Raw genomic sequence first — 14,063 nt, forward strand, 5'->3', positions numbered from 1 at the left:
CACCTTATCCATAACCTTTGCATGCTATGTATTTGTATTATTGATCCATTACCTTAAGTCAACCTGGTCAACTTAGTTTCAGACTTTCACCTTCGATCCCTTATCTTGACCATAACCGTTTATCAACTCCTTATCTATTACCATCCGAACCTTTACCATTAGCGACACCTTCATTGGAAATCTATTGGGTCCTTAACCATATTAGTATACCTTTTACCTTTTATTCATAATCATATCTCATCATAACCGGTAACCTTAACCTACGATCCTTCGCCATAAGAAATCGCTTTTGGACTTAAATATTTTACTCCTCATCACCAGTCGTAACCTCTATTACGCTAAACTTCTGCCTCAAGGATAACAGTTTCATCGAGACAACATTTATCTTGAGAGTATTTTCTTTTCACGGTACTTTACCATCCTTTTAACTATTATTACTCGCCAATTTATTGCACCGATTATAACACTGTATTGACCAATCACTATACTAGACATAATAAAGCTTTTCATCGAAGGTCAAGAGTTACACGAATCATTATCGCTACTAGAATTATCGAAATCTTTTGCTAAGGTCAACGTAAGTACCATCACAACTATAGACAGCTTTAGGTTCAAGGCGAAATAAACTGTATCGAATTGATCTAATTTTCAAAACTCGAATGTCCATAGGCAAACACCTAAGAGAGTTAACAGCGGTAGTAGTCCAGATTCAAGGAGCCATACAGGAAATAATTGATCTACTGATTTTGCATCACTTATCATTAACTGGACCAGAAGACTGGTTTCTGGAACTAATACTGGACGACGAATTAGCTGATCTGGAACTTAGTGATGAGGTTTAGTAATCAACAAATAGAGTTTATGCAACAACTTATATTTTCAGGTTTGACTTTCAACGAATTGATAAATTTATACATCATCACCCATGAGCGTTTAGATACAGGAGAAAACCCTATTCTACAGGGCTATTCAGCTATTTTTACCGATGTTTTTTGCGAATTTCTCAGCAACTAAGAGTCAGAGAGACACGAGACTTGAGTGGTATGAGTTTGAGCGATACTCAATTGTCATATCAAAAGATCAAGGTCATTCAGGTCATCGGTAAAATAACACGTTTCAAGGTCATCTGAAGGTAATCTAACAAAGAAGAATTTTCAGAGACACTACTGACAAGTTTTGAGGCTTCTATGAGCTTTGAAATGCACGTTAGGATAAATTTATTGCATAGAAGATATTCAACATTTATTCAATTAAACTGTAATATCTCAGAATCTGTGACAACAAGGATCTATGAACTCATTTTCAGGGTTAAAAATGTGAAGGATAACTGTAACTCCTTCAGATGACCTTGAAACGTGTTATTTTACCGATGACCTGAATGACCTTGATCTTTTGATATGACAATTGAGTATCGCTCAAACTCATACCACTCAAGTCTCGTGTCTCTCTGACTCTTAGTTGTTGAGAAATTTGCAAAAAACATCGGTAAAAATAGCTGAATAGCCCTGTACATGACAATACACCTTCCACAAGTCGAGCTATCGTTTTAAATCTTTCTACACCGAACGAAGAGCAAAGGAAATCATCTTAATCAAATTTATCTCCTCACAATATAATTCAATTTAATTATCACTTTTTATTTCAGTTAACACTTTATTCACTTACAAGGGAACTTCATGAAGTGTCAAATCGATAATGACCGGAAAAAAATTTAGACATTTAGATTTAAACCATTAACCGTTTTTTAGAAACGGCGTGAGAAATTATTTGGGCCATTTTTGTTCTGGCCTGCCACAACCCGATAGTTGCCGAGAAAACTGGCCTGAAAGATCGGAAGCCGTGGACATGAATTGTGTCCAATGTTTGGTTGAAATATGCAAAAATACTCGACCTAACTGTTATTAGTTCGTGTGTGCTAAAGACCGTGAGGATAAGAACCATGGATGGGTGCGGAGAAAATGAAATAGTATGACTACTACCATAGAGTAAATTGTCTGTTAGAAAGCGTGAGGATAAGAACCATGGATGGGTACGGAGAAAATGGAATAGTATGACTACTACCATAAAGTAAATTGTCAGTTAGAGACCGTGAGGTTGATTCCAAAGTAGGTGTTTGGTGTTTGCAAAGATTAATCGAAAGAAAAGCAATACAAAATAGAAAAAATTGAATGTATCACACCCGTGATACAAAAAAGAAAAAATTGAATGTAATGTGTGAATTGCAGCACTCAGCATCCATAGGCAATAACTTCGATTTCCGCATGGAAGAATGTTTCAAAATTTACAATGGATGTGGTGCCAAAACGCGGAAGAAAATATCCAAGATCAAAGGCAGGAAGCAAAATAACATTTTTTCGTCAATCATCAGAAAATATAAATTTAAGCATCTACATTTTATATCATTTATGTCGAGAGTCTGAAATAAAAACTATATAATACAATTTTAATATACGACATGCAATTATGAATTGAGAATCTTAATCATTCAATTGCAATGTTAAAAGTTTAAAATTTCTTTTTTATAAACTCTCAACAACTTCTCACTCGATTAAACTGATTTTTAGCAAAATGTTAAGATAATATTTGATTCATTGATTTTTTTTAATTTTACAGACATTCGAGAATATAACAAAAATGAACTTGGAAACAAAATATCCGAATATGAAGGGCTTCGTCGTAAGAAAGAATCATTTATCAAAGTCATTAAATATGTTCGTCCAAACGATGGTATGATAATTGAAACATTTGCCGTAAATGTCCAGGGTTACAATTTTTAATCAACGAGGTTAGATAAGGTAAAAGAAAAAATTAGTGAAATTGGCTCAGTTTACACTTGTTGGCATTCTAGTTGCATTGGAGTTTTTACTACGCGAGATTTTGCTGCCGAACCTCGTTTGCATCATCCATACCCAGGGATCCATGATTGTTCGAACGTAAACGAGATTGAATGTCGCAGAAAACCAAACAAAGGGTTTACATCGTTAGCCAATTCAAGCGGTTATATAAAAAAAGAAGTCATTATCAGAGAAAAACTAAGAATGCAGCTCTTGCATTCATTCGAGATTATGCTAAATTTGTTAAAGGTGAATTGATTAAATTCAAAATTGACTAACTTATATATATACATTGTATATCATTAAAAGTATAGCATATTGTTACCTTCGACTTCAATTTTAGTTCATCATTTCAAACAAAGCTGAAATTCATTATGAATCTTATTACTATAATGCAAAATTATCATTACGTTCTAATCTCATACGAATGGGCTCAATATTTTTAATTAATTTTAGTCAAACTAATGGCTCATATTGGAATATTGCAACATAAAAGTTTATCCATTCAATTAATCAATAAACATGAGCCATAAATACCGATTAATCGCAAGTAAATGATTTACAATTCCGCCTGAATTAAACAATCACCTTATTATCTTTCTCTTACCTTGAATGTTAATCACTTTTGGTGATGGTAATCAATTGACAATCGACAATTAAATATCATTATTTTGTCCTCTTAACGTTTACAGAGATCACAAAGTTAGACAAACTCTGGAAGCTTCAACTCACATGAAATCCCATCTTCACCCCTGGCAGTACCTTTACCACCTCTCTCTCTCTCTTGATAGTTGCTCATGATTATCAATGAGAAGATGAGGATGATGAGGATGGAAAAGTGGTATTAGAATTTAATCAAATATTTTTGCATCCTCATCATCAATTGAAATTGTAATTTATTCATCATCGTTTATCATTTAGACTAACTTGATTATGATACATTATAATAGTTGTAATAATAATAGCCTTTGGATGCACATGAATAATCAAACGTGTTATTATATTAGGAGAAAAAATCTTATTAATAAGAAAGAAGTGCTCAATTCATTCTTTCAATATAAGTTCCATATCTAACAATTTACTCAAGGGAATTGGATACTATTATCATTTGTTTATGACTATTTACTGAATCTTCATCTCAACTGAAATAATTAGGTAAAACCAAAATATTGATAACAATTCTATTAACAGCAAATAAAAATTTAAAGAGCTACCAGAAAATTCATAAGCAACTGCCTCTGATGACTGAAAATTTTTAGAAAGATTCAGTTTTTTAATTGTTATAAGAAAATAATCAGGTAAATTTCCCTATTGTCCCTTTATCAGCAATCGAGTGCGTTTTAGAATCAATTTAGTAAAGTTGTTGAGACCAAAATCAGTTAGTTAATTGTAATTTTCTCATTTTCATCATCAATTAGCATAAATAATAGTTAAATTTACTTAACTTTGAATGTGAGTAATCATATGTAATATAAAAGTAATCAATGTGTGAGTGATCAGGTAACACCATTATTGTAATCGAATTTGTCTCTGATGCTTATTAGGCATGGAAACAGTTTCTGTTTCTTGTCAATGCTTTGGTTTCATCGCAAAGGAGAAGCAAATAATAATAAAAAAGATGCGAGAATGCAACCTAATCCATCATCATTGATGTTCAACTTAACGCAAAAGAGGTAAAAATCTTTAATTAAACCTCGTCAAACTACAGGGCAACTCAGCTATTTTTACCGATGTTTTTTACGATTTTCTCAGCAACTAAAAGTCGTAGAGACACGAGACTTGAGTGGTATGAGTTTGAGCGATACTTGTTTGTCATATCAAAAGATCAAGGTCATTCAGGTCATCGGTAAAATAACACGTTTCAAGGTCATCTGAAGGTGATTCTACGAAGAAGAATATTTAGAGATACTACTGACAAGTTTTGAGGTTTCTATGAGCTTTGCAATGTACGTTATGATAAATTTATTGCAAAGAAGATTTTCAGCAAATATTCGATGTACTTGCTCGTATTAAGCTATTGCAAAAAGAGATTCAGGGATGGATCTCCAGGGATTATCATGAATGCACAATTTAATGCAATGGATTAAAATATTTGAAATTAAAAATAGTCAAACTATTTGCGCGTATTAAGATAATGATACAAGACACAGCCATGCGAGAATGAAATCTAATCCATCATCGATGTTCAATTGAACGAGGAAAAATTAATCATTTCAGATCAAATGTGTGAATGATGCTTTAACAATCAAAACAATAAATGATATTTACTCATGTTGTGGTGATGAGAGAAAAGAAGGGATATATAATTATAATTCCAATATCAATTATAGATGGAGTTCGATGCAACGAAAAGACATAAATCATTGTAATGAAAGATAGTCAATTTTTATTGCTTATTTTGATATGGTGGGAAAATAAAAAGTGATTCAAGAATGAAACTCAAACTATTTCTTGCATGAATGCAGATTGTAATTAAAGATAGATGTTATTAATAATTGATCGTGAATCTTTGTTTGTTATCTGGATAAGATACTAGATAGAGGGATGTGCTCACAGACTATTCTTATCGATGAAATTGTATATATAAGTGAGAAAATCTCAAAGACAAAATATAATTTACTTTAACTATCAACATGGTTCATTCTGCCATTCATGGATCTAGATGTGTTTCTTGTGCTCCAACCAGAAATTGTGACTGTGAATTTCTTCGAAGAAACAGGCTCATTATACAATCATTTACACCTCAGGTTCGATTTCCGTGCTCGATGTGTGGAGCTGTATTCATGACAACGAATGAAGCTCGGGACTGTGTGGTCAAACATAGGATGCTATTATGTTTACTTGCAGAGGATCTATATGTTTACATGCAGGAAAAAATCCAAAGAGAAACAAACATATATTACAATGGATGGAATGCCGAAAGCGAACCAATAGACATTTTTGTGTAAAAAACTAATTTTTGTTTTAATTAGTTAAGTACTGATTGCATGTCTGCGCTTTTGATTAACTGCCTGTAACTTCACAATGACAAATAAAATTTAAGATTCAATATTGAATAATCTAACTGCAATTAAGCCATATTTCTTTTTTTACAATTTTCGTGTCAGCTTAGTTTGAACTAATGCATTAACTGTCTAACGAAATAATGAAATTTTCATTTCAATGTTAATAATTTGGATGAGTTTACTCGTAAATTATAACCAGAGCGTATGTAGAAGCTAATAGTCAAATCCATCTCTTCGAAAATGGTTAATTTTTGCAGTTCAAAAAATTCTCTATGGTAAATCTGTATGTTGAGATGATGAGAGAGCAGAAAAAGAAAGCAGAGGCTAGAACCAAGTTAGATTCTCATGGTTAGTATTATTCTATTCTTTTGAGTTCCTTTTTTCGCTTTAGGATGTTCTATGGTAATCATTTACATTCAAGTTATTACTAAAACTCATATTAAAAATCTATCAATAAGTATCTATACAGGTGAATAGATACTTTTTACCCTGACAAGTTGCATGGACAGTTCTATGGTAGTCATTTACATTGAACTATTATGAGAAAAAAATTAATCACATGCACTGAGGAAAAGCAATGCAAGTCTATAACGAAGTTAAATTCTTGCCTTCAGTTTCATTCTATTTAATCAAGGTAAATTAGTGGCTCGAAATTGTCACTGGTAATCATTTGTATTGTATTCATCATCAAAACGCAAATACATATCTACATCGCAAAAACAACTATTCGAAAACACAATGTCGAATATGGAATAGTATTTTTATTTTTGCCTTTGTAATTTCAAACTTTTGTTTTAATTTTCAGAGTTGCAATTTCTCTACCAACTTTTGTATCCCTAAATATGTCTTCTTGTTTCTAAGCTGAGGGTCATTGAAACACGGGTTCAGTTCCAAAAATTAACAAATTCAATGTACAATGTATAATGGTTCATCAGTTTTTCCTATGCAACTTCTACCCTGTGAAAAATGAAATTTTCTAAATCCAAAATCCAGGTTGATTTGTACTTGATCATTTTCCCAGATCGTTTTTATCTTTATAACATATCAACAAATTGTACAAGATCTGTACACGATTTTTTCAAGAATTTGACTTGATTTGTACTTGACTGTTGTATAAGGAGTTAAGATCATACGCTAGAAGCAATGGAAAATGATCCAAAGAGTCAAAGAGTCTTTGATGGACATACCAACGGTTCTGTCGGTCGTGGTATTCGGGTAGTAACTGATGATGAACTAATCGTGTTTGCCTCATAAGCCAAATGATTGATTATCAAGTAACTAATCGCGACTTTGGCACGAAAATATCAAAAAATGCTCAGCAACTTTTTTTCTGAACATAACTTTCTTATCGTTTTTTGCTCTTTCGTCATTGAGGATATGATTGTATATGCTCTACTTGAAACTGGCCAATCAATAAAGATCACCTGTCTGTCACAGTTTTTATTTTTAAGATTATGAGATATCACAGATTAAACCCTGAAGTATTTTAATCCGGCATCTAATCATTATCAATGATTGTCACATGCGAAATTATCGAAAGAGAGTAAATTGTTATCCCCTCATGATCAGGGTTTGAAGTACAGGGCGTTTTTTATCCACTACGGCTATTACACTGAATATCTCCAGAACTAAAAGTCATATGAATGTGAGACTTGACCAGAGGACTAAACAGAATTGAAGCGCTCGACCCTACGATTTTCAAGGTCATTGAGGTCATTTAACGAAGGTAGCATTTAAAGGTCATTTTAAGGTCGTCGTGTGAAAGAGCAAATCAAATCACACCTCAGATTTTACTTTGAACTGTCTGTGATGAACGGATTAGAAGATAGGCATGTTTCAATCTAAAAACACTTCAAGAGTTAAGTTTATAAGAAAAGCCTGTATCTCAGCTGCCTTTTGACGGAATATCATCAAACCTTAGGTTTGAGTGTAACTTTTTGTGCTCTTTCACACGACGACCTAGTCCTCTGGTCAAGTCTCACATTCATATGACTTTTAGTTCTGGAGATATTCAGTGTAATAGCCATAGTGGATAAAAAAACGCCCTGTAAAATAGATAAATTAACTATAAAACTGAATAGTTTTCTTGTTAGGCAGTTATATTCACTCTGAAACTTTATTCGTTCATTTTTTGGTGTCTAGTTCTTTATACATATTTTTGCTACTTATTTTGTTTTGTCTTGTCTTGTTCTTTTTTCTTACATTAACATGAGTTATCCATTGGAAGATCCACAAATGAGAGTTGTTGTCCGAAAGAACCCATTTGTGAGGGTTGTAAAATATGTATATGCTGGTGGTTTGGTAGAGAAACATTTTGTCATCAACATAAAAGGACATGATTCAATCAACGAGTTTGACTGAAGTCAAACAAAAATTGAGAGAAAAATTCAAAGCACACACGAGCTGTATTAGAGTTTTTCCGACGTTGCCTTGTGCTAATAAACCTCGGTTCCACCATCCTTACCCTGGGATACACGATTGTTTCAGCAAGCCAACAGGTGAATGTCCAGAGAAATCCAATGACTGTTGTTCACTGCCAGGGGTCTCGCACCATAAAGTTACGAAGCGGAGTCGTTACCAAAGAAGAGCAAAGACTATTGCCAGTAATTTTATCCGGCATTATGCGGAAAACATTAAGATTGAATGTTTTTTTGATTAAATAAATGAATTTCCAATGAGATTACTTTTGACATCATTCCATTTAATCAGAACGACGAATGTTATCTGTCAGAACTATATATGTGTCAGATTCAGATGTAAGACGGTTTCGGAACGGTCTCTAGCATAAGATTTCTGCTTTGTCAATAGTCAATCAAAGGGTTTCTCTTCACGTTCGATTGATATCCTTGTGCATAACAGAATCTCGCGGTCTCTAGAACACGATTTCTGCTTTGTTAGTAGTCAAAAATATTTCTTGCAATTCTCCTACTCTCACAATATCCAATGTCACGGGCAGCTTACACAAATCATTTATCGACAACTCGTAGAAGTTGATTGCATATTTACAAATAACACTTTCTTTTTTACACTACTATGATCCACGACCTTGATTGATCGCAATCTTTCAGGCCAGTTTTCTCGGCAACCATCGGGTTTTGGCAGGCCTTTATTTCACCTTTATCTCCATCTTCATCTTTATCTTCATCTCTATTTTTATCTCCATATCGTTCTTTCCAAAGAGACGAGATGTTTATACAGTCATGAAAAATGAGTTTCAAATGGTTTTTAATCATTCGCGCAACTTAGCTACTGAAATCACGACTGTATTATCCATATTAGATCTGTTCCATGTTTTTGATAAACGGCGAAAAGAAATAATTTTATTACAAGGATCATGATGATATGAATCGATTGATTGATCGTTTGTCGTTAACCCTTAACTGAAATTTAATGTACATTCTCCTTCGCATGTTCGCAAAATTTTCTTATCCATGTTCACTAATAAACTAACTAATCCTTTGAAATTTCATCTAGAAATTGATGGGACTGTTCCTTCCGTAGACAAAAGGCCGTTAAAATTGATCGAGCCGTTTTTGAGATAAATTGAAATTAAATTTCAGTCTAACCTTTTTTTCCGAATAGGTTGAGTTAATTGTTATGATTAATGTTAAACACGATGATCATTTTCTAGGATTTTTTTCTATTTGAAGAAAATTTCTAGAATTTCGAATCTTAGATGGTTCTATATTTTTCGTATTTTAAGTTACTTTGGAAATGAGAATCATTGACATACCTGGCGATGTCTCGTCTCGATCAATTAAAAGCTGAAAGATCTGATTTGCTTACTATTTTCTTAATGTTCTTCTTAAGTCTTTTCAATTATAACTAAATGATTCTACCAGTTGATCATGTATCTTTGAATGCTTAGATTTAGTTCTTCTTCCTCTTTTGATTATTTATCTTTTTTTCTTTTTATATTCTTATTTGTTGTTCTTCAGAATTTTCTTGTTTTGTTAATTTCTGTTTTTCATGTGGAATAGTTTTTTCTTCAAATTCATTTATCCTGAACCCAAACCGATAAACGGGCTACGACTTTAAACATGATGATGGATCTTCAAGTTCACGGTAACTTGACTTTTCTCGCTTTTCATTTATCTTTTTTTTGTGATTCTTCAATAAGGAAACTGGTTCAGGAACCTCCTTGGGTTTTAATCATCATCTTATCTTCATCTTATGTTACCTGTTGATTATAATGATAATGATGAAGAAGAAGAAGAAGATGATGAGGATGAGGATAAGGAGCCCCATCATCAAGTAGTTAGAGTAACAGTACTTCCTAGTGACCGGATAAATTAACATTCTGACAAATTTCTTGTTTCTTATTTTGTCTCATTCATTGAGATTCAGTTTAATTTAGTGTCTCTTTACAAATACTTGATTTACTTATTTATTTAGTTAGTTAGTTGACAATTTATATTTGAGATTTGATTTGGAATAAAATTCAAGAGAAAATGAAAGTCACCGGTATTGTCTTAATTTGTTCAGTTTTTTTCATTGGTTTTGTAGTTGGTGATAATTCATCATCATCTCCATCATCTTCATCACTTCAATCATCTCAATCTCAATCTCCATCTTCATCTGTTTCCACAACCAAACTTGGTCGATTCGAACAAAGTAAAAAAGATATTCAATCGTTCATTTCAACTCGAAATCTATTCAAAACTGTAATTAAATTATTATTCGGATCAAGTGAAGAAAGTGCAGCGACATCAAGACAAGTTCTAAATGTTCTCGTACAAGTAAGTTGATCATTGGTTAATTTCTTTCTTCGTCTTTTCCTTTCTCTTCTTCCTCTTCTTCCTCTTCTTCCTCTTCTAATAATCTTCTTCTTTTCCCAACTACTCCAAAGGCTCTTGATTTGATTCGCAACTCATTCAGTCAAAGATCACGAAGTTCATCCAGAGGATTCAAAGAAGCCGTTGATGATGCGTCGATTGCTGGAGTTACCATGTTACGGGGATACGTCAAGTCGGTTCTTTCGAGTGATGATGATCAATGTGCTCAACGACATTTATGTGAATCGTCAAAAGAAGCGATAAGAGAAGGACGTGAACTCGGTTATATTGTTTCTCAGGTCGGAGGGTAAGGGTCGATTATTACATTTACTTTTCTTTTCTTTTCTTTTACTTTTTGTTTTTATTTTTCTTCTAAATTCTCATGATTATTTATTTTCTCTTCTCTCTTTCAATATTAGTTATGCTTCCAGTTATTTGTTACAACAACAAAAGTCAATTCCATCGACATCAAGTTATGAGGCTGTTCGAAAAGGTCGCAACAATGAAGATTGTGCCAAAGTTTATTCCAATTGTAATGAAGCTGAATGATTATCTTATTAACTTATTAACTTATTAAATATTATTTATTCTGTTGTTACAAAACAAATCAGTTCGTATCATTTATCAATATTGACCAAAACAATTCAAAAGTCACTTTAATCCTCTCAATCAAACCAAAGTGACAAATTTAAAATGCAAAAGAATACAAGTGCCGCCATCTATTAGAACCAAACTTTATTCGTGTTCTTTCAGCATGTGGTTGATTTTTCTTGTTTTGATTTTTTGATTTTCGTTTTAAGCTTAATTGTGATTAATTTTCTTGTTACAATTGATTAGTGTATTCCTTTTTTTAATTACTATATTCTGTATTTGTGTCTCCATTACATTCGGTTAACAAATACGTAGTAAAACGATGTCTTCAGATGAAGAAATTGATGATTCTCCAAAGAAAGTGAAAAAACCAAGAAAAGGTACACGTGATTGTCGCGAAGGTAAAACTGTCTTCATTAAAAATCTTCCATTCGATTGTAATAAGGAAGATTTAACCGAATTTTTCAACGGATTTGGTACTACAGAATATTGTGTTCTCTGTAAAGATGAATTCGGTCATCCCAGAGGTACCGCTTTCGCTAAATTTGTTAACAAAGAAGATGCCGAGAAATGTTTAGAAACATTTAAACTCAATCCTGGTAAATTTAGAATTCAAGGAAGAAAAATTGAAGTTTTTCTCGCCCTTACCAAAAGTCGAGCCGCTGAAATTTCAAAGAGGAAAATAACCAAATTCCGTGATAAGAGGAACCTTTACCTGGCCAAGGAAGGTCTCATTTATCCCGATTCTCCAGCCGCTGAAGAGGTCAGTCAAAATGATTTGGCAAGAAGACTACAGGTAAGATAATATCAGATTTTCACTCGCTCATCATAAATTATTAACTTGACCTTTTTGTTTTTCTAATTTCTTACAGTGTGAGATGGTTAAACGAGCTAAACTACAGAAACTTGGTAATTTTGTCTCTCGTAATCGTCTTTGTTTCCATAATATTCCCGAAAATCTTGGTGACTTAAAGCTTAGAAAACTATGTCTTGGTGTTATCGATAATGAGAATGCCGTGATTACCGAGGTATTTATATCTAAATCAACTGAATATTTTGACTTAATTTTTCTAATTCTAAAATTTTCATCTATTTACTTCACTAGTCGAAAGTTATACGAAATGTTAAAAAGGATAAACTAACAAAAGGAACTGGATTTGGTTTTGTTACATTCAAACGACATTGCGATGCACTTCAATGTTTACGACGATTAAACAATAATCCTGAAATTTTCACCACTCATAGAAGACCAATTGTTGAATTTTCCATTGAAAATTTATCTGCTGTAAGAAAGAAGCGTAACAATGGGGATTTCAAGTACGATGAAGAAGATCACACCGATGCTACCGATATTCCTGATGAAGATTTAACCTACATGGGTGTTAAGGCCAAACCATTCAGAGAAGATGAGCCGATCGTACTACCCAAAATTAATCGTAAAATGCATGAAAATGTTAAAAAATTGAAAGAACGAGGAAAAGCTCTGAAAAAAGAGAAGCGAAAAATGAAAGTCAACAAACAGATAAAAGAAGCTAAAGCTAATCGACGAATGAATTTGGAAAGAAAAATGACCATGGACAAAGCGAAATCAAAATCGAAAAGAATTAAGGATAAACGCCACCACGATGATGATTAATTCTTAAATCTGTTTTGTAATTAAAATCAACTGATTATTCTATTATTTGTAGATAAGAAATCATAATCATAAATGTTCAAGAAAAACTCTCTTGCAATAATATTAACCTTTACTTGGGAATTTATCAAAATCTAAATTCTATCGACTTTTTCCCTTCTTTTGCATTTGACCTCTAACGATCTTCTCAAATAGCCTCCTAGGTATCCAAAGATCAGCTGATAATCGGATTAAAATAAATTGATGGTGGAAAAAAAGTTCGATACTTAGAAACCATTTAAAATGTGAAAGATGATCAATTCTCAATGTTGATTTAGATTTTTTTTCTCTCCCAATGGTTGAGACGGTCAATCATGTCTATTGTTAGTTATGTGTTTCTCTTGGTGTTTTTAATTGTAATAATTACTTCAAATGTCTCATCTTGTGGGCTTAGTTATGAAAATTTGACCTCTGAACCTTTTTTAGAAGGTCGCATTGTGGGTGGATCAATTTCTCAACCTCGATCTTGGCCTTGGATGATTTCAATTCAACGATTAAACTTTACAACAGGTCAACACCGTCACCACTGTGGTGGTACATTAATCGAACCCTCTTGGGCGATAACTGCGGCTCATTGTGTTTATGGACAAAATCCTCAAAATTTTCGACTTCACATTGGACCAAATGATCTTTATCCTTATGGTAAAAAAGTTATCCGTCCTTCGATGTTTATCTGGCATCCATATTATGTCCACCCAAAGTTCACTGATGATATTGCACTTATCCAATTTGAAGATCCGGTCACTTATGATGATGACATTTCTCCCATTTGTTTACCCTCATATCGTGATTATAATGATCAAAGTGACTCATCTTACGCTGGACAAATGGCCATTGCAATCGGATGGGGCGCATTGGGTGAGAAATCAACTTTTCGACCCAAAAGTCTGAACCATGTCAACTTACCGATATTAACACGAACTCAGTGTACTTACTGGTTAAGGACCAGAGGTTTGCACCCTTCGTGGTTGTGTGCTGGTTACTATCAGGGTGGTAAAGATGCTTGTCAAGGTGATTCAGGTGGACCACTGGTCATCCAGGTAGATGGACGTTGGAATCTAATTGGTGTCATCTCATCTGGACATGGATGTGCAAGACCACAACAACCTGGTATTTACATTCAAACTGATCATTTCATTGGTTGGATCTATCAGATGATCAAATATTATAAATCAATTGATAATTT

General features: G+C 33.2%; 3 protein-coding genes across 3 annotated transcripts; all 3 read left to right on the forward strand.

The window, feature by feature from the left end:
• The first annotated feature begins 9,686 nt into the window (after nucleotides 1–9,686).
• LOC128391050 (uncharacterized) lies at nucleotides 9,687–11,221 on the forward strand. Its single transcript, XM_053350882.1, has 3 exons — nucleotides 9,687–10,578; nucleotides 10,689–10,921; nucleotides 11,034–11,221. The coding sequence occupies exons 1-3, from the start codon at nucleotides 10,291–10,293 to the stop codon at nucleotides 11,161–11,163; spliced, it is 651 nt and encodes a 216-aa protein (XP_053206857.1). The 5' UTR covers nucleotides 9,687–10,290; the 3' UTR covers nucleotides 11,164–11,221.
• Nucleotides 11,222–11,366: 145 nt separating this feature from the next.
• Nucleotides 11,367–12,977, forward strand: LOC128391049 (RNA-binding protein 28-like). The gene is made up of 3 exons (XM_053350881.1): nucleotides 11,367–12,001; nucleotides 12,078–12,233; nucleotides 12,311–12,977. Exons 1-3 carry the CDS (start codon nucleotides 11,528–11,530, stop codon nucleotides 12,839–12,841), a joined length of 1,161 nt encoding a protein of 386 aa, XP_053206856.1. The 5' UTR covers nucleotides 11,367–11,527; the 3' UTR covers nucleotides 12,842–12,977.
• A 148-nt stretch (nucleotides 12,978–13,125) lies between these two features.
• On the forward strand, nucleotides 13,126–14,052 carry LOC128391120 (vitamin K-dependent protein C-like; the record flags this gene model as incomplete). The annotated part of the gene is made up of 1 exon (XM_053350968.1): nucleotides 13,126–14,052. A coding segment is annotated over exon 1 (861 nt), but the record flags the coding sequence as incomplete, so codon positions are not given.
• Between the last annotated feature and the right edge of the window lie 11 nt (nucleotides 14,053–14,063).

The sequence above is a fragment of the Panonychus citri genome, unplaced genomic scaffold (assembly GCF_014898815.1).
Source record: "Panonychus citri isolate SS breed McGregor unplaced genomic scaffold, ASM1489881v1 Contig00134, whole genome shotgun sequence".
Classification (NCBI taxonomy): domain Eukaryota; kingdom Metazoa; phylum Arthropoda; class Arachnida; order Trombidiformes; family Tetranychidae; genus Panonychus; species Panonychus citri.

Coding starts and splice junctions, on each gene's coding strand:
- LOC128391050 (XM_053350882.1), top strand. CDS start 10,291: ATGAAAGTCACCGGTATTGTCTTAATTTGTTCAGTTTTTTTCATTGGT. Junction 10,579..10,688: donor TTCTAAATGTTCTCGTACAA/GTAAGTTGATCA, acceptor ACTACTCCAAAG/GCTCTTGATTTGATTCGCAA. Junction 10,922..11,033: donor ATTGTTTCTCAGGTCGGAGG/GTAAGGGTCGAT, acceptor TTTCAATATTAG/TTATGCTTCCAGTTATTTGT.
- LOC128391049 (XM_053350881.1), top strand. CDS start 11,528: ATGTCTTCAGATGAAGAAATTGATGATTCTCCAAAGAAAGTGAAAAAA. Junction 12,002..12,077: donor ATTTGGCAAGAAGACTACAG/GTAAGATAATAT, acceptor AATTTCTTACAG/TGTGAGATGGTTAAACGAGC. Junction 12,234..12,310: donor AGAATGCCGTGATTACCGAG/GTATTTATATCT, acceptor TTACTTCACTAG/TCGAAAGTTATACGAAATGT.